At 40.3% G+C, this 27,094-nt stretch overlaps 1 protein-coding gene across 4 annotated transcripts in view; it reads right to left on the bottom strand.

The window, feature by feature from the left end:
* The window catches only part of FREM1 (FRAS1 related extracellular matrix 1), a 175,862-nt gene that overhangs the window by 28,107 nt on the left and 120,661 nt on the right, over positions 1–27,094 (bottom strand). For all 4 annotated transcript variants that reach the window (XR_003523839.1, XM_027616577.2, XM_027616575.2 and 1 more), the window contains 4 exons: positions 24,057–24,321; positions 15,266–15,680; positions 9,414–9,612; positions 8,542–8,686 (listed from right to left, as the gene is read on the bottom strand). Coding sequence is in view for 3 of the 4 variants with exons in the window: in XM_027616577.2 (XP_027472378.2) it covers positions 8,542–8,686; positions 9,414–9,612; positions 15,266–15,680; positions 24,057–24,321 (1,024 nt within the window). In the remaining variant the exon portion in view is untranslated. The remainder of the gene's footprint in view (positions 1–8,541; positions 8,687–9,413; positions 9,613–15,265; positions 15,681–24,056; positions 24,322–27,094) is intronic.

Here is a 27,094-nt window from a genome sequence, read left to right as displayed (position 1 = left end):
ACACAAGTGTACAGGACACAAGCAATCTTCACAATGATCATTTAACACAATTCCGTCATTTTGTTTCTCTCATTTTCCTTCCATTCTACGTTTGCAAACCCCTCAGTGGTTGCCTTACTATATCCCCAATCTTTCAATTGGATGTAGGCTCTTTCTTCTAGATTTCTTTTTTTTTTAAGATTTTATTTATTTGACAGAGAGAGACACAGCGAGAGAGGGAACACAAGCAGGGGGAGTGGGAGAGGGGAAGCAGGCTTCCCGCGGAGCAGGGAGCCCGATGCGGGGCTCGATCCCAGGACCCTGGGATCACGACCTGAGCCCAAGGTGGACCCTTAACAACTGAGCCTCTTCTTGATTTCTTAATGCCTATTTTTTTACAATTTTTTTCTCACACAACTAGAAATTCTGGGTGCTGCCATGTAGAGTATGGGTTTCGTGGGGTTCTCCAGGCTTTGCTGGGGACCATTCATATTAGAGTAAGTTTATCCCCTAAAATCCACTTCGTGTCTTTGCACCAATCACATCACAGTCACATACTCTAAGTTCACCAGCAAGATAAACTCAATATCACTGTCTGTTACTCCAAGGACCATGGGCTAGGGCAGCAAGGTAGTGTGGGAGCATGCAATTATGGCAGAGGTTCATGAATCTATATAAACATACATGTTTATTCAATCAATACATATGAAATTGTTACTGGCATGCTGGGCTTCATAAAATTTTGACATGAAAACAGAATCCTAGTATTAGAAATATTGGGATCCTCATGGGTCTTCGATGTGACAATTCAAATCTGGCATGGAGCAGTCAAGAAAAAAAGAAATAAATGGCTATGCTTAAAGAATCACAAGATAACAAGCAACCAAGGCTATTATAAAAGCCAATAAAAATAACATGTGGCAAAGAATTCCTAAAGGACCCCACTAAGTGATAAGGGGGAAAAAAAATCAACAAGATGGATTGGAGCAAAGGACAGAAAGATGAAACAGGAAGGCAGAAGAGCAGTGGGAATGAGTGAAATAAAGATGGGTGGATTTCACCTAAGTCTCAGTAAGGTTTAAGTGAGTTTCAATGTCCAATCTTCTGAGAATCCATCCATCCATCCGCTGCTAATGGGAACTATGACAAACAAAAATTCATCAAAGTCACTCTGCAGTTCCAGGTGACCTCAAGGCCTAAAGCTAAATGCAATTTGATTGCTGATCTAGATCCATAAAGGGACCACGCAGAGTGCTGTTCAGCTTCAAAGCATAAAGGGCTTTGGTGTTTGGGAAAGTGCGTGCATTTCCCTGATGCACGATTAGAATGCTGCATACTGCTTACAGGGTAAGGTTGTCATTACACAATGCTGTAGTTTCTTTTCTTAAAACTGCTCACTACAAATAGTAAGATCTATTGGAAAACCACGAAACTAAGCCATACTTTCTAGAAAAACATTTAAATCACAAAGCACATGCACACCCATAGGGTAGGTGTAACGCATGTTTTGAATGTGTTTGGTTTTTGCAGTACTGAATTTGAGATCTTTCTATTGCTGAGGCTTGTTGCTTAAATTCTACGCAAACACCTGAAGGAAAAGAGAAATTCCACCTGCAAGAGGTCACACAACTGTATGCTGGGCATCATGTAGACAACCAAGATGCAGGAGCCCATGAGAGAGATTTGGAAAGCTCTGGATGTGTAGAGGTCATGTAGACAAGGCTTGGGTTGAATCTTCACATTTTAACCATCCCTCCCTTGTTCTATTGCCATTGGGCAAATCTCAATCTAAGGTCAGAAATGAAGTTTACGGACACACTTTATGTGAAACACATATGGCGATCATTTCAAGTCATTTAGCAAGAAGTGAGAACTCCTTAAAGCCCCAGGTCATGGTTTCTAACCTGGACACTATTGACTTTGGGACCAGATAGTTCTTTGTGGCTGAGCTGGCCTGTGCATTGGAAGATGGTTAGCATCGTCCCTGGCCTCTGCCCACTAGATGCAGTCACATCAGCCCCTCCAATCAAAACTGCTTCCAGAAATTTTCAAATGTCCCTGAGGGGTAAGTCATCCTCAGTTGAGAAACATTTCCCTCAGTGATTGCGAGGCACTTATCACAACAGGAAATTTGATTTAATGGGGAAACTGAATTTGAATTCCCAACAATCGCTACTGTGAATGGAAGCCATAGGATTGATCAGTGGAGATTAAATCGGATTAGAAGTCATGAGGCTTCTGGTCCCTCTGCCATGCACAAAATGATCTCAAAGTGCAGCACAAGGAAACTGTCTTGCTTTGTTTTGCTTCCTGTCTCCGTTTAATGCCTCTTCTTTTGTTTAACTTCAGCATATATTTTAAATTTACATATTGCCTTGTTATATTTTATATATTCATATAAGCAGTGATATGATTATAAATATTTTAACAATGGACTCTCCAGAGGGAAGATGTGTGTGTGTGTGTGTGTGTGTGTGTGTGTTTAATACTGATTTAAGGATGTATAGGACATAATTTATAAGTAGTAATATTAGATATGCTGCACTTTTATTGTAGATTTCAGTCAGTTGATTCTCAGATAACATTTTTGTTGACGTTCCTCTAACTTTTGGTATGAATATAAGAAGAGCCATTTAAATAACCAACTTAAAATTGCAATCCACAGGCGCCTGGGTGGCTCAATCATTAAGCGTCTGCCTTCGGCTCAGGTTGTGATCCCAGGGTCCTGGGATCGAGCCCCACATCAAGCCCCACATCGAGCCTCACATCGAGCAGGAAGCCTGCTTCTCCTTCCCCGCCTCCTCCCCGCCTGTGATCTCTCTCTTTAAAAAAAATAAAGATCTTTAAAAAAATAAAAAGTAAAAAATAAAATTGTAATCCATCCCTTAAGCCCAGCATCTGTGATCCCCCTTAATCCTGACCAACTTTTTCATGTTCCAAAGTAGTATCATGTAGAACATGCTATTTAATTTATTTAGATATGAAGTATGCTCCCGAGTAAACAGGGGCCTTTGGTTCACTGATGTATTCCCAAGTCCCCTGGAGAGTGGCTGGAAAACAATAAGTGCTCAATAGATATCTGTTCAACGAATGAAGGGACCTTGTTTACTCACTGTTTCCCAAGCTAAGTTGATCACCGAAACCTTCCGTCTCCCTGGCCCTATTAACATCATGTTTCACAAAATTTGAAAAAAATGCTAGGATAGATGATCCTCACATGTTCTTTCTAGTCCTTTCTTTGGTTCTTTAGCTATGATTGTCCTTTATCAGAGTATCGAGAAAGGATGGTGTTGACCAAAGAGCACTGGACCATAAAGCATGATTGCTTAACACACGCCTCTGGTATCTTCTAAGGTATGTGCATGATTCTCAACATTTGGCAATGTCTAGGGACAGCTTTGATTGTCACAGCTGAGAGGAGGGTGATAGTGGCATTTCACGGGTAGAGACGAGGGATGCTGTAAACAGCATGCAATGCACAGGACACCCTGCCTGCCCCAGCTCACCCCCAGCCCGTGACAAAGAATTACCTGGCCCAAACTATCAAGAGTGTTGCTGTAAATATTTATATATATATATATATATTTTTTTCTGATATTTCATTTTGTGGCTACTTGAGTCATTTATATGAAGAAACAATTAACTGAAGGAAAGACTTGGGATTAAAACCCCAGCTTGGGATTTGGGACATTAATCTAGGTTAACAAGAGTGTGTGAAAAAGGCACTTAGCTGTTCTATGCCTCAGTTTCCTCACTTCCCAAAGTGTAAATAATGATGAGTCTGTACTTCAAAGGGCTTAAATGAGCCTTAATGAATACTCATTAAGTATTTTGAGTTTCTCAGTGAAAGGTTTTATAAAAGCTAAAATTGTGATTAAATTATTCTTCCAACTAGATCTTCATGTATAATCAAGTAGCATATGACTTAAGAAAACTGAAAGGCTAAAAAATATTTTTCCGAGTATTCTACAACTTATCAATTCAGAGAGGATGTTATTAATCTCCATAATCTCATGCTATGAACACCTGTGTTTTCCATTTTGTCTTTCTCTTGTGGTAATGAGAAAACAGTGTTTAGCCAGGAGGCAGCACACTAAGTACCCAAAACAAGTGCTTTACCGTCAGACACACCTTGCAACCACTTTATAGTGTCTGATTCTGGTCAGTTACCCAGTCTCCCGAGGTCTCAGTTTTCATTAGCTTTAAAATGAGAATTATACTCATGTCAAATGATGTAAATTAAAATTTGTTTATATGTATAGAGCACCTGTACACAGTGAGTGCTTAATAAGTGCCATTTCCCTTTCCTTCTTCTGCGCTTTCTTCAATCTATCCGGAGAAAAACACTCCAACTTCCGGCTTTCAGGTAACGTGAAAACTTTACCTCGCCAAGAGTTTCAACCTCTTCCCCCGCAAGGTGTTTCATAAAAGTTGCTAAAGCCTCGCGGGGCGTGCCTGTTAGAAATTCCTTTGCTGTTTGATCTCTATTTGTCCCTTCTCTTCCAAAGCCAGGAATGAATAAGGGTAGCCAGAGGGAGGAGAAGAATCAGTCCTTGGAATCGTGCAGCAGCTGGAGAAGTGACCCAGAGAGATGAGGAATTTCAGCATGGGTCAATTTTTCTTTTGAAGTTCACTTTTTGTCCCAGTGAGAACCGAAAGAGATCAATGCAGGAGATGCGTGAAGAAACTGCCTTGGTCAGAAGCTGGCTGCATTCTGTGGTCTGCAAAGGCATTTTTGAACAGTGTGAGTCCTGTTTAGCTGAGTTTGGGAGCTCTGTGGACCATCTTGAGATGGGAGCGGGGCTAGAGAACCGATCTGGCGTGTGAGTGAGTCACGCCAAGGCACGAGCCAATAAAGATGAGCGCTCACTCTGAGGTCTTGAGGTCAGGGTTCACTTTCAGCTCTGCCATTTACTCCTTTCGTGACTTCTGGCCAATTACTTAAATGCTTTGAGCCTGATCTCCTTATCAGCCTCAGAGCATTGTATTTTGCAGATTAAATTAGACAACATATGTGAAAGCACCTAGTACAGTGCCTAAAATTTAGGCATTGGCCAAATCTAAATCTTTATGCAAATTTCCATGAATCTCAGTGTTATAAAATAATTTCTATTTATGATAAAATGTCTCCCAAACGTATTCCATGAAAAATTTGTTCCATGAGCTAGTCTGGGGCAGGGTAGTGCCCCATATAGTCAAATCAAGTTGAGATATGCTACATACTATATCCCTGTTGCAGAAATTCCCACAGGAGCATCTCCATGATTCTGGGATGTGATGTAGTTAAACAGCATGCAAGTTAGCTAGCTAGCAAGAACTTGATTAAATCAAGATTTCCTAACACCTTTTCTAATGGAATATCTATTGACCCTTCAGATTTGATATTCTATAGAAATGTTGCAATAGCAAAAATTTACTAGCAATCAAGATTCTGAACATGGGTCCCTCTTGGTTTTTAAAAGAGCCTCCTTTCTACTCCAGATTGTACCCAATGTTCCCTTTAGCTTTATTACAGAAGGTTTTCACCCCGCCAAATAAACAGAGTATTAATCTATTAATCCTGTCCAAGCCATACAAGAACATAAAATTACACAAGACTTAGCTTATTGATGAAGAAGCATATTGACTGTTTACTTCGTGAATCATCTCAGAATCGATTTCTAATTAGAGATGGGCCACCAGATGTCTCCAGGATACTTCTTCAAACTAGTCAGTCTTGTACTCATATGAATGAACAACAGCAACCACCACCGCAAGTTACATTTGTCAAGGACTTTAAATGTACAAGATGCTCTCACATGTTTTGTCTCATTTGTTTCTCTAAACAAATTGTGATATCGCCCTCATCTGACAGAAGCGATAACTAAGGCTTGCACAATCACGTAGGTCAAAGGCAGACCCAAAGCTCAAGCCCTGTTCTTTGACTCTAAGTCCAGTGGCTTTTTGTTTGTTATCTATACCATAATTCCCAGTGTGTTGGACATGGAGCACACGTTCATATTAATAGCTGTAACTTACTTTTTTAAAAAAGAGTATGGATTCCTCCTTTTTTGCTGCCTGGGTGGTCAGTGACTGGAGAGAAAGAAGGGAGATAAGTCTGCCGCTCCTTTCCCAGGAGGCCAGTTTAGCTGACTTGTTAAGAGAGGGCAAGAAGTTCTTTAGTGCAATAAGGAAAACCTTCCTTCACTAATTAGTTGCATGAGCCTACACGAGTCACCTCCTATCTCCGTGTTTCAGTTTTCTCATGTATAAACTCTGGATTATGATGGTACCTAACTGATTGGTGGTTGTGATGATTAAAGAAGAGCAATGAAGCAGAGTAGAGGGCGCCTGGATGGCTCACTTGCTTAATCGTCTTCCTTCAGCTCAGGTTATGATTCGGGGTCCTGGGATCGAGCCGTGCATCGGGCTCCCTGCTCAGCGGGGAGTCTGCTTCTCCCTCTCCCTCTGCCCCTCCCCTGCTTGTGCTCTCACTCGCTCTCTCGCTCGCTCAAGTAAATAAACAATATCTTTAAAAAAAAAGAAACAGTAGAAAACAATTGTACTGCAAATACCTGTAATATATATTGTGCATGTAACTAGGCTCTTGCGGGCTGTTTTGGAAAGACGACTATTCACAACATTGTTTCTTACTGGAATAACCGGCTTCTTGCTCCAAAAAACATCTATTTTATAAATGAGGTTAGGGACAATTATGCCACTCACAAATTATGAAGGGAAGTGCTGAGTAATTTCTATCTCCCCCTACCACTCTAAAGAAAACAATATATGTCAGAATCAAATCAGAATGACTTCTGGGTTAAGCCCTGACAGGCATATTTTACATCATCTTGTTCCGTTGGTTCCAATCATTTCAAGCTGATTTAAAAATCTCTTTAGCAAGGTACATGAAAATTGATATCACAGAAGCAGGAGTCTATTTAAAATAGCCTCAATTAAGGTTATAAATTCTTCTGTGATTCTCCTATGAATTTGAGAATTACTTAACAACATAAATCATCTTCAAAAGCAATGCCCTTTGTAACAATGAGGAATGAAAAGGGTGTGCAGTTGAAGCGGTATCAATCTAGCACCACTGCGGGAGAAAAAAAATCCTCTCAGCCATGCTACGTTCACATGTGGAGGCACAGCAGTGAGCATTAGGTCACCAACAAGTCTGGTCCATAGTTCTGTTCTTTAGTTGAATTATTAAAAAGCAAATGTAATCAATTTATTAATGATTTTGGAGCAGGACTTTTCTTCATTTTCTTGAGAACTAGAAGACACTCGTCTGAAATTGCAATTAGGTAATATATTTTCTATAAAGACTGTAATGCCAAGGAATCATTTCTCCTGGACAAGATCAGTTGAATGGGTGGTGGTCCTCCATTTTAGTTTTATAAACTCATGATTATAGCTTAACGGCAAAGCCCAGGTCTTCCTTATTCATGCCTGTTTCCCCAACATCTAGGACTGTGGAACCTGGCATATGCTAGCCACTCAATAAAAATCTGTGAAGATTATGAATCTGAGCCAGGTACTACCCTTTATCAGGGCAAATGGAGGCGGGACTCCGGGAATGAATTTTGCGGAGGATACATTTTTCTAACAATGACTATAGAGACCTCTGCTGGCAATTGTTGGAACTACAATTCAGAGCCAGAAAAAGTTAAGAATGGCGAGAACAGAGGTGAATTTGTTTTGTTCCTTTGTCCATATTCTGTCATAAAAGGTCCAGAAAGGGGCTGTACTCGCTTACGATGTGTGGTTTTACGAGGTTACAGCAAACACTGAAATTGGATAAATGAGCAACTTTTCTATGAGAGCACTGGGAAAGGTGTCAAATTTCAAAAGAAAAACACAGCATTAGGAGAATCGGACTCTGATTTTAATATTTCTGTGATTATCTGATAACTGGTAAGTTATTAAAGCTCTACATTCAAGAGAAATTTAGAACAGGGGCCCAGTCAGAAATATTAGGATGGTTCCTCTTGTTCATTGTGAGGATGTTACCCTTGTACATTTCATACAATTTCGAAGTGTCCCTTAGTATTTTTCCAAGTCTATTTTCCCTTTTACACTGTCTTCATCTTACCTGTGATCTGTTTATTAATTTATAGACGCAGTCTCACCTTTGGAGGTGAGAGATGTTTTGCGGACCCTTCCTGACTACCCCATTCTTCCTGCTGTAGGTATTTTCAAAGACTGGTTACTAACGCAGTCCTAGAGTGACCTCTTGCTGCACGATTCGTCCATGAGCCTGCAAGCGCAGTCCTGGATGTGAGTGAATTATCAAGACAGAAACCGCTCTGTGTGCGAAAGTGTATGCATTTACATGAGTAATATGAATGATCCAGCACTCTATACCTTAACTTTTTAATATTCCCATGCCCTGTAAGGCTACTGGCTTTCCCATTATCATACATTAGAAAGAAAACTCTTTCTGCAAAATAAATTCGATGAGCTTCTAAAATGGCCTACCAATTTATCTTTGGATTTTGTTTGAAAAGAATATTTCACATTCATAATCAGATATATTCTGGACATTATGTATAAGACCACTAAAGAAGCAAAATCATTTACATTTGAGGAGTCGCAGAGTTCCCTGTGGGGTCCATGATTTGAAATTCCATGATATCTGAATTCACTTCCAAAGATGGGTTTATGATGTAAAGAATGGTCTTACTGTTTAAGTCCTTTTGGATAAATTTCTCATGGATAAATTCACCTACAAGAAAGAAAGAAATGAATTTCAAGGGGAGTGATACGAAATATTAAGTAAAAGCTGATAAATTATATGGCTATTTTATTTTAAGCACAGCTTTAAAAACAGCCAAAGTATATATTTTTAAAGAAATTAACATTATTGCAAGCATCTTAAAACTCATATGCAATAAGCTTAAATTAGCCTTAAAATTTACTTTGGCTCAGAAATATTGTGCCTTAAAGAAAATATAAAAATAGAGGGAGAGTAGGAAGATACAGTAATAAAATCTCTAATTCTGTGCCATCCTTTTTAGCGACATATTTTGATCATTGTCTTCATAAAGCAGAAATAATATACAATCCAGAGAAACCATTATAGCCCTCCCAATTTTTTTTGGTTAATGAACTGACATCATTTAGAATTCCTGATAAAAAGAAAATTAGTCACAAGTATGAAATTGGTCCTGACACTGTGTGTTCCTCTGAATATATTATAATCTGGATGTTAAAAAGAATTATAAACAATAAACAGCTGTGTATTGGTATTTGATTCTCCCACTCAAGATGAATTTAGGAAAGCTCAGCCTCAAACCCTCTTTAGCACCAATATTGATTTATAAACTGAATCTATCAGTAAGCCCTGGGGAGGGTTTACCAAATGGGCCTACACTTAATTAAATTACTCTCTAGCCTTGCCAGCTACGGGGTATTTTAAGATGAGCAATTACAAGGATTAAGGAAGGCAGTACCTGTTGTGTTCTCCAGATGTCCATGTTGGGGGCCTCGTAAAATCTTAAAGATGATCAGATCGTCATCGGTGTCAGGGTCTGATGCCTTCAACACGTGGGAAGTGAGGTAAATCCCGTAACAGCCATTTTTTAGGAGCCCCACTTGAGAAGGGGAATGCAAGTGTGTGATGTAGGGGGCTGTTTTGTCCAACTGGTCAACCTGGATAGTCAATAATTATGTACAATCTTATACAAAGGTTTCTCATCTCCAAGCAACATAGGGTTTTAATGGTTAACAATGATAATCTATCCCAAATTTCAGATTCCTTATCCTCCTCATTTGTTCATTTCTGCTAAAGGCTGGCTCGTTCACCGTATCCTCAGTAAATATCATAATGCCTAGAACAAAGGCTAACTTTCCATTGTAAACTTTGATCCAGCTTTGTTAATGGTCCATTGTCTGGCTCTCCTATTAGGACATAATCTCCCCGATGGCAGACATCATGTCTCCACCCCTACCTACCCTTCCCTTTATTCCCTGCACCTGGCATAGCGACTGAACGGTAAGAGCAGCTCAAGGGATACTTGTTGAATTAATACATTAAAATTGACCCAAGAATTGTACTGCAAACTTAACACTAGCTCCAGAGGAGAATTCTTCCATTTTCCCAGTATTTGGTGATATACAGAAATAAGCTTATAAAGATATACATAAGGATATGCATCACGAATGCATTGAACGTTTTGGGGGCACGTCTTTGCTCAAATGGCATAAATGTTGGATAAGAAACAGAAACAGTGGGGCACCTGGGTGGCTCAGCTGGTTAAGCATCCGACTCTTGATCTCAGAGTTGTGAGATCGAGCCCTGAGTGGGCTCCACACTGAGCATGGAGCCTGCTTAAGATTCTTTCTCTCCCTCTCTCTGTCCCTCCCCTCCCACTCACACACACTCTCTCTCTCTTAAAAACAAACAAAAAAACCAGAAATACTTCGGTAAGAAAAAATTGAAAAGTGATTATTTATAGGCATTTGTGTATTTAATTCACGGAGGATGAGAACCAGGTCACTAAACAGGAAGACTCAATTTGCAAAAATACTGAGTGGATGGGCAACTTACTCATGAGTGCAAGAGGCACAGAGGCTCAAATACAGCAAAAGGCCTCATTCAGGTATGGTATGAAGCTCGGTCCATCTTGCAAATGACTGTTGGAAGTTAGGGAAGGAGCAGGTTTGAATGGAGAAGCACAGTTCACCACTCATACTGGAAAACAAGTGTAAGACCATGGTCTCCATTCCTATTACTCCTAACCATTCAATTCTTAACTTCATTTATCCCAGAATGATACTGTTGTAAATCTTGGTTCACCCTAGCTAAGTAAAAAGTGCCATGATAAGACTTGTAGAGTCTTGTATGGGATGATATATAGGATGATGTAATAAACTATTATTCAGCTATTTTAAAAACCGAGGTAGGAGGAACTGAAAATAAATAATTTCCACAACTGAGTGTGAACTGGTAAAAAAAACAACCCAAAAAACCCAGTAAGTTGTAGAATAGGAGGTGACTATAGTATCATTTTTGTTCATCTATATGTTCATACCGACATAGACAAAATTCTAGGAGCATTTACACAAACCTGTTCAGTTGTCTTGGGGTGGGGGAAATATCAGGCTTCATTACGAATTTTACGTATTTCTATATGGAATTTTCTAACAACCAAATATTTTTTTCCCTCTCAGGTTAGCAAGGTTCTTTTTTTACTTACAAAAATAATCATACATCATGTTGGTAACTGTTTAGAGGCGCAGGCATTTTTATCTTTTGCTGGAGGGGTGCAAGTTTTCTGGAAAGAAATTTGGCATATATATATATATATATATATATATATATATATATATATATATGTATGTATGTATATAATGTATATATACTCTGATCAAAACTTTCACTTTTTTGAGTATGTCCTGCAGAAATAATTAGATATGTACACAAAATGTGTGTGGGTACACATATATATATATACACACACATATATTCATATATGTTCATTAAATATAATTTATAATAGCAATTAACAAAAAAATCCATAAAACTGTAAGTCCAACAGGGGATTTATAAACCATCTCTACCTGACACTGAATGGTATTCAGCCTTTAAAAATTATGTTTTAAAGAAAGATCTAATGACATTAGGAAACTTTTATAACATCATGAAGAGTAGAAACAGGCAACAATTTTCAAAAGTTACCGTCATTCTCTTCTAAAAAGTGTGCATGACAACCTCAGCTGTGCAATCGGGTGGGAGGCAGGGAGTCAAATAGTGATCATGGTCTTTTGTGGGAGAAGCTCCTTCAACCATGATGGCCAATAGGCTAGTAGGAGGGATGGTGAATGACAGGTGAGAAAAATAAAAATACTCGGAGCCATGAAAAAAATCCTCAATGTTATAACCAGCTGAATGCAGGTGTGGGTTGTTTTTTTTTTTATGTTGTATTTTCCTTAAAATCAAAAGTGCTACAAAAGGAATGAATGGCTGTTGTGATCATTTGTTTTAAAAATATTTTTTAAACATATATATTTAAATTTGTTTATATTTAAATCTTTATATAAACATAAATTCATATATATTTAAATTTTTACTATATATTTAATATATATGTTAAAATATTTAATATATTTAAAATATATTTTTAAACATTTTAAAAATAAAAACTCTGGTTACATGGTCTCCTGTTGTGTCTCCTGTTGTGTGACCAAAGGGTCACACTTGCCCCTAATCTCATTAAACTTCTTCAAAAATAGGTCTTCTGGCTTAGTAGATCAGAAGCATTTGAAAATACTGGAGTCCAAGGCATTTTTTTTTTTTTTCAAGGAAAAGAAGGCTACATCCTTTGAGAACTTGGGTTCACTGAAAATCATCTCAGACACGCGTAAACCATCGAAAGCAGCGACACTGGTCCTTCCTCCCTCACCACCAGCCCCATCCCCATTTAGAGAAGAGTACAAGACTCACTGCAGCAAGACTGCAGTGTCCTGGTCAGACAGCCATGATTACCTACAACATGGATGTCAGGTTGTGCACGCTGGTATCAGCGGAACATGGCTGTGTTTTATCCTTGTGAAGTCCGGCGGCTTTGCCCTCGGTTCCACTCAGGATGGGACCAGAAGAGTGGCGCACCCCCACTTGGAAGATTTATTTGGGCAAACTTGTGACTCAGTGGTGGACATTAGCTTGTCTTAACCAAAGAAGCTCTTGAAGGCAAGAGACTGAGGGGCATCCACCACTTAATTCCTAAACTGCCTGACCTCTCTGCTCTGAAAGACCAGAAAATTTGGGGGAATTATGGGAGAAAGTTTGAGGCTTTCCTTATCTACACATAACTGGATTGTATGGCAAAACATACCTTGTACTTTGGATGAAAAAGAACCTTTACAACATATATCCAACATTTTCCTATCAGTAAATTCTGCAACTACCAAGAGATCACTCTCTTACAATAACTGTTCTCTGTAAGATGAATGTTGGTGTTGGGACAGGCCTGATTTAAGTTCTGATACTTCTTCTTTATTATTATTTTTTTAAGATTTTATTTCTTTATTTGACAGAGAGACAGTGAAAGAGGGAACACAAGCAGGGGGAGTGGGAGAAGGAGAAGCAGGCCTCTCGTGGAGCAGGGAGCCCGATGCGGGGCTCGATCCCAGGACCCTGGGATCATGACCTGAGCCAAAGGCAGACGCTTAATGACTGAGCCACCCAGGTGCCCCAGGCTGTTACTTCTTCTAAATTCTACTCTCTTTTCCTTCTCTACTCTGCAGCATAGGAAGGAACTCTTATGCCTGTACTAGAATGTATAACTCTTATAAATTTGCAGCCAAATAGACTGAGAAAAGTATTATTGGTTGGACAGTACAGTGACATTTCTCTACCTAGTGTGAGCAGTGAGGAGTCAGGAAAAAATATATTAATAGAATGAAGAGTGAGATGAGACAAATAACAATTAAAACATATAATTAAAAAATAATTTTACAACATACAAAGTACTTCTTTAATACTGTGTCAATGATATCAGTACCTTCTCTCTTCTCCCAGTGCATCATAATTTTATGACATTTTTCTGGGCCTTCCTAGAGCCAAAGACTCATCCAGCATCCACTCTATGTTACCATGACTCCCCACCTTTCTACTCAGATCCCACCTTAGATAGAGGCTGTGATTGTTCATTTTATGCATCAACTTTGCTGGCTATGATGCTTGTTGTTCGGTCAAACAGCAGGCTGGATGTTGCTGTGAAGGTATTTTTTAGTTGTGATTAACATTTCAGTCAGTTGACTTTGAGTAACGCAGATTACCCACCATAATGTGGGTGGGCCTTGTCCAATCAGTTGAAGACCTTAAGAGCAAAGACTGAGGTCCCTTAGATAGGAAGCAATTCTGCCTCCAGACTGCCTTTGGGCCTGAGACTTGCAACATCAATTCCTGCTGGGATTTCCATCCTGCTGGCCTGCCTTGCAGATTTTAGACATGTTAGACCCTTCAATGGTGAGCCAATTCCTGAAAATAAATCTCTTTTTCCTTTCCTTTCTCTATATACATCCCATTTGTGCTGTTCCCCTGGAAAACCCTGACCAATACAGAGACTAAAGAGCAAGGGAAAATTATGATTATTTTACATAATCAGAAGGTATCCTGCAGTGACCCGCAGATTTATCTCTTCTACAGTTGGTAGAAGTGGGTAGAACAGGATAAACTACATCCAAGGAGAGTGGATTCAAGGGTCTAAGAAACAGAGCATGCGTGATGTGTTTTGACTAAAAAAAGAAAAACACATTATGCCCTCCCAAAATCATCCTACTAGTCAGCACAACTGTGGCAGAGCTGTGCCAGAGGAAGGGCACAGAACCGGGGATCAGAAAGACTGGGGGTCTTTATATGGTTTTCATCACATTGTTGACCTTGTGAACTCCTGGACACCTATTAAATGTGGATAATAAAACTTCCCGAGAAAGAAATGAGCTTTACGTGAAGTGGGTCTGACCCACAGCTAACGCTCCAACACTCGTAGCTGCTACAGTTGTTTTCCCATCATTATTTCACGTGTAATATTGATGCAGCCTTGTACATTTTCATGTGTTCAGTGGAAAACCGTTAAAATGCCAGTAGATGATGCAAACCAATAGGTAGCATCATAATAGTACACTTAGATATTACAACAGTAGGTACAAGGTATCGAATATCTAATATATTTCAGGGAATATACTAGCGTCTACCATATCTAATCTGATTTTATTCTCACCACAATGCTGTAAGGGATGGTTTTCAAAGGAGGAAAGGTTGAATCAGAAGATTTAAAGGACTCTCTTAAGGTCATACAGCTAATAAATGGCAAACCTAGTCAATAAATTCCAACCTAGTCAAGTCTGACTCCAAAGCCCCTGTTTTCTGCTTCTGTCTTACCACAGACTCTTGCTCATAGCCTGCATGCAGGCACCGCCTCTGTCTTGTCCATATGAATATGTCTGATGCCTTGCATTATTATGTCCATATTAATATGCCTGGCATACTGTAGACCCACCGCACAGCACATATTTTAATGAAAGAAGGAAGGTCGGGACGCCTGGGTGGCTCAGTAGGTTAAGCGTCTGCCTCTGGCTCAGGTCATGATCCCAGGGTCCTGGGATCGAGCCCCACGTCCGGCTCCCTGCTCAGTGGGAGCATGCTTCTCCCTCTGCCTGTCACTCCTCCTGCTTGTGCTCTCTCTCCGACAAATAAATAAATAAAATCTTTAAAAAAAAAAAAAGGAAGAAGGAAGGAATAGAGGAAAGTTGTTTTCTCTAGATCTGTGCCAATGACCCATGGGTTTGTCATACTTGCCTGGATGGTGAATGACACAGGCTCTTGGCCCACTCTCCCATCCACAACAAAGCCTTGGTTTGTCCTATCTGTGGCCACAAAGGTAAAGCAGTCAATCCGGGAGTCCCCTCCCAGGTGCCGGTAGGCCACATCCCTGCTGTCCACATCCTGCTGAGTGAAGTTGTGTTGAAGTAGCTCTGTCCCCCGCACGTAAAGCTGGCCTTGTTGTGGGAGCTGGGCCAACACGAAGGTGAGTTTCTCCGCTGGGGTGTCAGGGTCGGTCAGCTGGAGGAGGTCAGGGGAAAGCAGGCCTGTGGCGCCTTCGGCCAGCCTCAGCCCCCTGTTCCTGGTCACCACAGGTAAGGCTCTGTCCACGGTCTCCAGGGTGATCTCAAACACCCCGTGTTTGGTCTGCAGGCCATTGCTGACGAGGAATCTGGCAAAGAGAGGCAAGGGCAGCCTTCAGCATGTAATCTTGTGTCACCATCTACTGGAATGAAATGATAACAATACACACCTTTTACTTAAGGACATGTCATGCTGGGACTCAAATGAAAACCCAAGGGCAGATCCTTCAGAAGGACACTGGTCTATCTGTTAAATCAGTCACTAGGTAGCACACCAATTACCTACAACATTCTGCGCCCAAAAGTATTTTCTCAACAACACTGGCGGCAGACTCATGTGATCAAGCAGGCTAATTCTGCCAGTGGGATTTCTCAGGCTCGTCAGCATTTAGAATCCCTTGCCCCAAATAGGAATTTCACATACAAGTAGACCCCTTGCGTGAGTTTGAAGAATACGTTCATTTTATATGTTTATAATTTTGCAACTGTATTTTCTTTGTAGGCATTTAATAAGGTAAGCTTTTAAGACTGATAATTGGGGGCCAATCCAATGACTGATTTTGGCTATTTCATTTTATTCATATATTTTTGTGGTAAATTCCTTCTTTTAAAAAAAAAATTTATTTATTTATTTATTTGAGAGAGAGAGAGAGAGAGAGAGCACAAGCAGGGGGAGCAGGAGAGGGAGAATCGGACTCCCCGCTGAGCAGGGAGCCCGATGCAGAACTCGCACCCAAGACCCTGGGATCATGACCTGAGCCGAAGGCAGACGCTTAACTGACTGAGCCACCCAGGCGCCCCTTCCTGGTAAATTTCTTAACAGGAAATCACATTACTCAGCCACGTAATCATGCCTAACTCATCTCCCCTCCCCGAGCCTCATTTTCACCCTTCTGGAAAGTAAAAGATTGGACCAGACGATTGCTAAGGACCATCAAACTTTAAAACATCATGTGATGCTCTAATCTCTTATATTTTTCCTGTGCTTCTACATTTGCCCCTTACAATATATATGGGAGTTACACTAGACAAGGATTACTTACCTAATTTAAAGAAAAAAAATTACAGCAGAAAGGTACACAACGTAGCAGGAGATCATAAGGCAAGTAGGAGACAGAGCTGGGATTAGAACCAGGTTTCTGGACCCATACCTCCTGCTCTTACAGAGTTTTTAATACAGGCCAGTTTAACAAACCACAAAGACAGACTTGTGGTACCTGAGCACCACTGCAGAATGATAAAGAGAACGCTCAAATGCTATCAACTCAAGGTACACAAAATCTCTCACACACCCTTGGATTTGTGATTCCATAATGTGCTTTTGATTTTATTGTTCACTAAATCCAGTCCACCCACCACTGCCAATGTCAACACAAAAACCAATCGAAATGATCTCTAGAACCTGTCCAGTATAAGTTTGATTTGAAAGGCAATTGAGAGTATCGTGAAATTAAGCAAACCAAATGCACTACTGAAACTCCAAAAAGTTAGCAAATCACTACTCCCAAGTGGAGTTGACGAATTCACTGTAGACCAAAGAGGTGTACTTCGCTATAATCATGGAGTTGTATCTGTTAGTTTTTCCCCATGTACTGTGGTTGCCAGAAATATTCATGGAGGAGATACTCTTATATTCCACAGATGTAAAACAAAACAAAACAAAACAAAACAAAACTCTAAAAAAATGTTTTCGTAGAATATAACCTGAAATTATAAAAGAATTTTCTTTGGATGTTCTTTTTTTTTTCTTTTTAACTAGAGAAGATACGAGGTTTATATTTATTTTACTAATCTGACAAATTTGACTAACAAGTTCTTTATTCTTTGTAAAATGTGTCTTGTCCTTCAGGGTTTAAGGGTCGATGCTTTGCTTGAAACGAGGTTGTATGAGCACTAACAGTCGACCAGCCCACCTGAGGAAGAGGGCTCAGAGAAAGGAGCAACTGAACAGAAAGGAAAGGAACAGTTTGGCTGAGCAGAGATTTCACCTTGAAGGCTAAGCTAAAATTTTTGAGCTTTCTAATTATCTAGTTGATAAGACTGCCTACAATGAAAAATACGATGTGATGCACAGAAAAACGAATCTATTCCTTTTTGCTAAGTGAACTCAGTAAGTGGAAAATTTCAAATAAAGTAAATTTTTGACATTTCACACACCTTGACTTCTAAAGAATATAACCTGGTTTTTTTTTTTCTCCACAGCATTATTTTTACAATCTGAACAAAGATACTAACTTTAGAATTGTACACTGAGTGAAATCACAAGGTTTCCTTAAAAAAACAATCAGTTTTTCTTTTGTAAAGCTAAACGTTTACTGAGTACGTTTGAAGCAAATGGGAGAATTTCATTGCTGGATCATGAGCGTTTACAAAATAAGTTATTTTTGAAAAAGCAAGGCGGCACGCACCCAGAAAAATATCCGTCTGTTTGTCATCTTTGTACTTATTAGTCACTTTGGCAGTTTCAAATGTCAAGTGATATGCATTTTTAAGATGAAAATCATGATCTGTTTCTCAGGGAGAGCTTTTCATGGAATTATGCTTTTATTCCGTTGTTTTCCTGTTACTTTTTCAGGTCTCCTTCCCTGGAGCCTATCATCTAACCCGAAGTAAAAGAAAAGGAGACTAGGCATTCCCTCGGTGTCTCCAATTTCTCTTTTCTCCACTTCACCCCTCCAGAAACATGTTTCACACCTCCCATTTCAAATAAAGTGGCTCTCTACTCTCTATCAGGTCCCTATCTCACAATGTGCTCTTGTGGGAAGTTTTAAATCAGCTGTTATTATGGAGTAGCACAAATGTAAGCGAAAAGAAATGCATTTTTAGTATTAGTTATGATTCACGGAAATTAAAGAATTTGTGCCCCATTAAAAGCATGTCAAATATGGGTGAAGAAGAAATGCGAAAAGAGGAGAGAGATGGGGGTCAGGAGTAAGGAGCTTCAGGGGTGCTTGAGTGAGTCACGGGGGCCGTTCCGACTTTCCCCTATGGAGACTGAATTCTGAAAACACCTCGAAGCTCAGTCTCAGGACAACCATGATTATCTACCAACGCATGACCTGCGTGAGGACACTGAAATTATCTTACGATTCAGGCTGTCCGTCTCAGACTCCTCCCTGACTGATGATGGGGATCTGACCACGTCGGAAATCGGCAGCCTGCCATCAGACAGATGGGACTGAAGGCAAGGGAAGCCAGGGACCGTATAAGAGTAAGAAATATGTTTACTGAGGCCCGTGTGCCCAGCTGGGACACCAAGGCAGCTGCCTGTGCTGACCGAAAGCTAATAAGCCAGTGGTAAAAAGGATGAAATTTCTCAACATGACTGGATCAAACACCTCATTCCACTTTCACAAGTAACAATGCAAACCAGTCACGGGCCGAGAAACATTATCAGAGGGAGACAGGGTGAATGGTCATGGTTGGCTTCCCAGTCAAAATAAGCCTAGCAGAACAAGGGCACCAAGGTCAGTGCTGTTCGCGTCTGCCAAGGTTGACCAGATGATCTTCCAAATGCTATCCCCTGCTGCCCCCAAAGAAACCTTCCAAATCTATTTTCAAGTTTTAAAACAACAGTGCCATTGCTATGATGTTATCCATTCCAAGGTTAAGAAGCTGGTGGTATCAAGGTAGCAGCTTCTTCTGGGGATCCGTTTTTGTTTAATTTCCCTCATTAAGCCCCCCTGAAAAGAGATACAGCCAGGATTGACCACTGTCCTCATGAAATTTGGGGAGTGACTCACAGATTTGTCTAGGGTGCCTGCCTGGTCTGATTTCACCATTACCATGGTGCTTTCAGGCTTTCTGCATTTCCTGGCAATAGAGTTGGCTGAAGAATCTGCCATCTGTCATGGCATTTAAAAGATAAAAATGGAATCATAAATAGAGCCAGTTCCTCGGGAAAAAAAAAAAAAAAAAAAAACAAAGTCCAGCCAGCATGTCAAAATGGAGGACATTAGCATGTTCTTTTAGTCCCCGGCTGGCAGCAGCTGAAGTCAGCTTGCTAATCACTTGGTGTCATCTGTCCTCAAATGTGCTGCCAAATCTTTCTTCCAGGCCAGCAGCACCAAACAATGCAGGGGAAATTTAGGATTCACAAAATATTTTTGCAGAAGGTAAAATCTGACCATTAAACTCCACCGTTTAATTAATGCTGCCATATCTTACATTAAAAAGAGAAGGGGGCAAAAATCCTCTGCCGCAGAATTTATCTCCTCCACCCAGCCAAATTCCTTGCCAGATTTAACAACAAGCAACATAAATTTGGGTGATTAGATTGGTTGCATATATTTAATTTTTAAAAAGCACCACGATCACACACTTTCATTAAAACCGACTTTCAGCTTTGGTTTAGCTCCGCTCGACAAACAACACAGCAGCCCATGATTGGGGGAGTGAAATGACAAGATTAAAACAAGGGTCTTGGGCAGATGTTAGGCTCTTCCATTATAAACATGTAAAACTGCCCGCCAAACATCAGAATGACATACTGAGGGGGTTTCTTCACACAGGTGCATTTTCTCCATGAATTGTTGGTACAATGGAAAAATATCTTAAAAATGAGATCTTCTCCCCAGTTCAGCTGATAACGCAGTTACGTCCACGTAGATGACTTTCAATGCCTCTTGGAACCTTGGTTTTCTCGTGCATAAAATGGGAACATATCATCTCTCTCAAGGTAGTGGCGTAAGGCTTAAGGGAAATGATAGACAAAAAAGAGTCTAGTACACTGCCTGAGGCATCGCAGGTATTTAAGCAATACTAGGTTTCCTATGCGGAAATGAAGGGATGGGACTAAGTCAATGTTTTTCGACCCTTGTTTCCCAGTCTTGAGTCCTTCAAACAACACCTTCATAATTTTTGCCATCTTCTTATACGACTTGTACCCTTATTACTATTTTGCTTTAGGTCACCTCACTCTTGTACTTAAATAAATGTATTTAAGAGGCAATCTTTTAACTAGAAAAGCTGAAAATGTTTACTACTAAAAACCTAATCACCATAAATACTGCAAAAATAAATGCAAGAAAATGATGTTTTTAATTCTAGCTAGGTATTGTGGCCCAATGGCTTGGAACCCAAGGCCAGTACTGTCTGCTAAAAAGGAAAGCAGTTAATACTGAAGAGCTGTTAAAACCATAAAAGCCCCAGCCTGAGACTTCTTTCCTGAAACAATCAGGAAGACTGTCAGAACTACGAGGGACTAGTTTCTCACTCTGGATTCCCTGTCATTTATTGCTTTCTCCCTATATCAACCCACACCATTTTTTTTTAAAGATTTTTTGTTTATTTATTTGAGAGAGAGAATGAGAGAGAGAGTACATGAGAGGGGGGAAGTTCAGAGGGAGAAGCAGACTCTCTGCCGAGCAGGGAGCCCAATGCGGGACTCGATCCTGGGACTCCAGGATCATGACCTGAGCCAAAGGCAGTCGCTTAACCAACTGAGCCATCCAGGCGCCCCCCACATCATTTTGCATCTTTGTATCATCAGCGGTGCAAATTACTCACATTGGGAAATAGAGCCAGAGCCTTTTTGCTAAAAGAAAATCCTACCCAGGAGCCCAGTGTGGAAAACAAACTAAAAAATAATAAAAGAACCAAAACAAAGCGCTATCAGTAAACTAGGGTGAGGGTCCCAGAGCCTCACCAATTCAACTCCTTCATGCTCTGTCTCCGGGAGGCCCCAGGAGGGCTTCTGTAAATCCTCAAAGCTCCATAGAATGTACTTGGAACAATGGACTGGACCAGACCAGCGACTGCTAGTCCTGACTACATCAGAATCCTCTGGAGAGCTTTGAAAAATACAGATTTCTGGCCCAAGACTGGACTCAGCAAAGTCACCTCTCTGGATTGAGAGTCAAGAATGTATAGAGAGTCAAGAATGTATTTTTATCAATCTTCCCAGTAACTCTCCTGAAGATCTAAATATTTAAAAAATTCTTGGGGCACCTAGGTGGCTCAGTCAGTTAAGCATCCGACTCTTGGTTTCGGCTCCCGTCATGATCTCAGGGTTGTGGGGTCAAGCCCCACGTCAGGCTCCACACTGGGCATGGAGCCTGCTTAAGATTCTCTCTCTCCCTCTCCCTCTGCCCCCTCCCCTCTAAAAAAAATAATAAATAAATGAAAATTAAAAGTTCCTAGGATAAATAATTTCTAAAATGTTATCTCGTATGACTTTCTACGGATGTGGATTAGGATATTTTTAGAGTATCATCAATCCTCACATACAGAAATTTTGTGTTTCATTCTCTGCTCCTCACCACCATCTAATTAATATCTAAGCTTGATTTCTGGACATCTATATGCATTCATTGATTGGCTTCTCTACAGGGTCACTGGTTTCTCCAAACGGTCATTAACGTCTTCCACAGACTCTCCCGTGGGCACTGACTGGGGAAAGTGGGAATGGACAGGGATAAGCAGTTCCAGAAGTGGGCGTAAAGTTAAAAGCCCTGAATCTGATATACACGTATTAAGCCAAGAAGCACCCAACCTCCATAAGTAACCAGGGAAAAAAAAGAACAATCATCGCTCTTCTTTGTAATTTCTTTCCTCCTTCAAGATTAATCTTAGTACTGTAAACATTGGCAGAAAAAGGGGGCCAAGGAAAGAATATAATAAATAATGATAAGAACAATAATATCAATAATAGTAGTCATAAGAGCAGCTAATACTTATTTCATTCTTCCTATGTGCCACATATTTTTAAAAGTACTTTACATGCATAAACTCATTTACACCTCCCACCACCCCCGTGAAACGGGTGAGCATCATTTCTTTTCACAAAGAGGACACAAGAGCACAGGAGGAGGTGTGATTTGACCACAGAGCAGTAAGTAATGGAGGTGGTAACTGACCCCAAAGCCTGTGTCTTAACAGCTCTGCTCTACCACTTCTGTAGCAAAAGAACCAGCCTGAAAAGGAATCCCCACATCTGACATTTTAGTTAATGCCCAGCAACACTCAGACATTGAATTGTTAGTTAGATATTGAGCAACCAAATGATTATCTACTTGTTAAGGACATTTTGTCAAGAGAAAAAAAAAAAAGAAAATATTAGTTCAAACTTCCCCCAATTTTTTAACAGTCGATTGTCCCAATCATCTTTCCAAACCGTAATTCCAAAAAGGCAAGCAAAATCATCTTTACTGACATTAAAACAATGTTTATCATAGCAAATATATGGAATTTAGAGAGATAAAATGTATGATTATGATAAATGCTACATTTACATTAGTTTACAGTGCTCTTTTGAAGATTGTATTCTTTTTTTTTTTTAAGATTTTATTTTTAAGTAATCTCTACGCCCAACCTGGGCTCAAACTCACACCCCCGAGATCAAGAGTTGCATGTTCTTCTGGCTGAGCCAACCAGGTGCCCCACTGGAAGCTGTATTCTGACACGGTGAAAACTATACTGGGGGTCAGAAGCTCTTCAAGTATGGCAAATGAACCAATGGTCTCAGGGCCTCCATGTTAAGTGGCAAAACTCAGGACTGCATATGTACAATGATTCCCCCAAAGGCTAGTCCAGCCAAGATTTCTAGATTCTTTTTATTTTTTATTTGTTGACAGAGAGAGAGAGTGAGCGAGTGCAGTGGGGGCAGGGGGTTAAGGGGAAGGGCAGAGGGAGAGGCAGAGAGAGAATCTTAAGCGGGCTCCATGCCCAGTGTGGAGCCCAATGAGAGGCTGGATCTCGGGAACCTAAGATCATGACCTGAGCTGAAATAAGAGTTGGATGCTCGCTCCAAGATTTCTAGATTCTCATCCTAGCCCTGGGGATATGGATTTCTATCAAAGACCTTGAGATCAACCAGCTTTGAGAACTGCTAATGAGAGCTCCTCTAGAGTTTGTCTTGCTTTATGTGACTGGAAATAGACTTCAATATTTTAAATGAATGTGGACTTTCACTAATGTTGTATCTTTGTCTTTTCACGGGATTGTTATTCATCCCAATGATTTATTTGATACAGAATTCTTAAACAGGTACACAGCCCCCGATTATAACATTGTTTCCAGGGGGAAACACGATCCACCTTATGACAACATGATTTATGATATAGTTCCTGGAACATATACTGACAAAAGGCAATGTCTGCTTGTGCCAAATGTTTACTACTACATACCTTTCTTCGGATAGAAAAAGATACCCCCAAAAGCAGGAATTTAGTTTTCTATGTCTCTCTTTAGCTGGGACTCTCAGCTCTTTATATCCCTCCCCTTAGAACAGCTGAGATTTAGATGTGCTTTATTTTTAAACAACAAATATATAACAACTGTTTTTATTTAAACACTTTCTTGCTTTGCTATTGTTCAATTCATTGTACACCTCCACCTTTCATACATCTAGGCAGTAGAAGACCACTGCTATATCAGAGTTGGAAAAGAACTCATTTTCTGCCACCTTTGGTCTATCTAAGCATTCATTTGGAGAAGGGGTTCTGAAAAGTTTCTTTGGGGCTCACCTGAAGGTGTCACGGGAGACAGCTGCCTTGCTCTTATGTACATAGCAGACTGTCTGTCCTGCTATGTCCATTTGGCTGAAGCTTGTAATGGGGACTCCAGGATAGCGGACATACTCAACCTGGCCATACCGCGGAGGGGAGGTGATGACATAGAGCAGTTCCTCGGGTTTGTCTGTTCCATCCACAGCAAGGAGAGTGGTGGTCGTCAAGAAACCTCGGTCACCTTTAGACACCACCAGCGGTTTCACAAGGATGACAATATCACCTGCACAGCAGAAGAGCTTGCAGTCAGGACCCAAATTAAAAAAAAAAAAAAAAAAAAAAGTCCAAAGGTAAATGTGAAAAGCAAAGGCCAAACTGCAGAAATCAAAATTAATATGGTATAGAAAGGTTGATATAATTATGGTTAATAAAAGAATTAGGCAAAAGACTAGAGCAGATATGACACAGCAGGGGAAACACATATGGCCAACAAAGATTCAAAAAGATGCTCAAATCTCATTAATCACCGTGGAAACACAAATCAAGATCACAAGAAGTTATAACCATGTTGTAACTCTTTGATTTGCAAAAATTTAGAATTCTGATGACATCAAGTGCTGAAGAGGATGTAGAAGCTCGCGTACAATTCTGGTAGGAACGTAACGGGGCACACGATTTGGCATTATGCTGTAAAGAGTAGAATATTCACATACGTCATGACCCAGCGATTCCACTCCAGCTGCGTGCTGGAGAGAAGCATACACTGGCCCCCAGGAGATGGGTACCAGAATGGCCACTGCAGGCCTGTCTTCATTGAAAATGCTGGAGACAACCCAAATGTCTTTTCAAAAGGTAAATATGTAAGCAAACTGTGGTCTAATCATACAACTGAATTGTATACGGTAGCAAAATGAATGGACTAGAGCCACATGGGACAACACAGAGGTAGCTTGTTACCATTTGTTCCTTGCATGAGCAAGTCCCCGAAAACCATACACAAAAGTAAGAATATGAACACAGAATTCAGGATGATGGTTCTCTCTGAAGGATGGGAGGAGCCCATGGGTAGATGTTTATTACTGTCAATATTCCAGTCCTTGAATTGTATGGTGGTTGTGCAGGTGTGTATTATGTATTTAAAAGAGAACAAATGAATGAGTGTATGAAATGCATAAATGAGTGAAGGAGATGTAGGTCACATGTGGACGAATGATGCAGTTTTACAAACTAAGGATGATAATCCAATTTTGTTCACCTCATTCGCTTAAAAAAAAATGATCATAACTCTAATATTGAGCTTCTACTTTGTGCCAGACACAGGGGTAAGGCTGTTTCACCTTCACACCAACAGTGAGGTAGGGTATTATAATATTTCCCAGGTTATATATGAGGACACTAAGATAGAGAAAAATGCTAACTAACTTGTTAATCATGATACAAATAATAAAAGGTGGAGCTAGGGGTGCCTGGGTGGCTCACTCAGTTAAGCATCTGCCTTTGGCTCAGGTCATGATCCTGGAGTCCTGGGGCCAAGCCCTGCATCAGGCTTCCTGCTCAGAGGGGCATTTGCTTCTCCTTCTCCCTCTGCCCCTTCCCCTACTTGTGCTCGCCCTCTCTCCCTCTCTATCTCCCTCTCTCTCTCTCTCTCTCTCTCTGTCAAAAAAAATAAATAAATAAATCATCTTAAAAAAATAATAAAAGATGGAGCTAGAATTTGTACTCTAGCCATCTGACTCAAGAGCACAAACTTGAACACTAGATTATTTTGTTGCTTCTCTGTAATGTATCAGAGCTCTTAAATATCAATACTAAAAGAATGAATATCCAAGAGGAAATACGTGTGAAGTAAATGCCAAGCCATTCCTAAATGTAAAAATACAAACTGTCAATAAAATTCGAAAAGACATTCAGTCCCATGAGGAAAAAATAAAATATCAAGGAGGTACAACTAGGCCAGTGGTTCTCAATGAGGGGCAACTTTGGCTCCCCAGGGGCCATTTGACAATGTCTGTACACATTTTTGGTGGTCATAACTGGGGGTTCCTATAGTCTTCTAATCAGTAGAGGCCAGAGATGCTTCTAAATGTCCAATAATGCATAAGAAAGTCCATTACAACAAAGAATTATCTATCTCAAAATGTCAATAGTGCTAAGACTGAGAAACTGTTTCAGATGATTAAATTAGTCTTTTGGGTAGATTATTGGTGCTTTTAACTCAAAATGCTATCCAACTTAGGTGCAATGGAGAATCAAAGAGCATCCTAACTTTAAATCAAAACCTGGGCCCCAGAGGGGGCTTGCCTCCTGGGAGTCCAGATGAATACATCAAAGGAGTAAGAAGAATGAACAAAGCCGGGGACACAAAAATCACCCACAGAATGTTTCACCAGGAGCAGAAGATGGATCTGAGAGGAGGAAGAGCATCTGGGCCTTCCCTCAATGCAGTTTTTCAGCATTGTGACAGCAGAGTATGGTTCAAGGTCAACTGCAGACAATGTCCCTTTAAGCTTCTCTCAAAGAAATCCACATTATTTTTGCCAGTGTGCACATCACAAGACACAGAACAACAGGAAGGCCGGATGTTATTTATAATTGCTCTCAAATGGAGATAACCCAAATGCTCAATATTAGGGTTATGGCTTAGTCTCAGTATTCAGTGTAGTTTTATTCAGAGATGAACAATGACAGTTATCAAGTTATGCTATGACCTGAGAAAATTCACACTAAGTTTTTAAAAAATACGACACCATATAGATATAAAACACACCACAATGTAAAAAGAAGCAAAGGGAAGGAATTTGGAACTTCTGAAAATGCTAGGAGGTTAATGTATCTGTTTGACGTAAGCATTCACAAATCCTTTCAGAAAAGAATCCCACATCCCTTGTGGCAGAGACTGGCCAGGCGCTCGCCAGTCTCGTTTTCCTTTCTTCTTGGACACACCGCTAGACCTTCCACTGTCCAGCCTCCCTTAATGGGGCATGTGACTATGATTCAGCCACTGGAAAGTGCAGAAGACAGGGGCCTCCAAGCCCAGGCCAGGCATCTTCTCATTT

The sequence above is a fragment of the Zalophus californianus genome, chromosome 13 (genome assembly GCF_009762305.2).
Source record: "Zalophus californianus isolate mZalCal1 chromosome 13, mZalCal1.pri.v2, whole genome shotgun sequence".
Taxonomy (NCBI): Eukaryota; Metazoa; Chordata; class Mammalia; order Carnivora; family Otariidae; genus Zalophus; species Zalophus californianus.
This window is presented reverse-complemented; position numbering and strand designations above follow the sequence as displayed.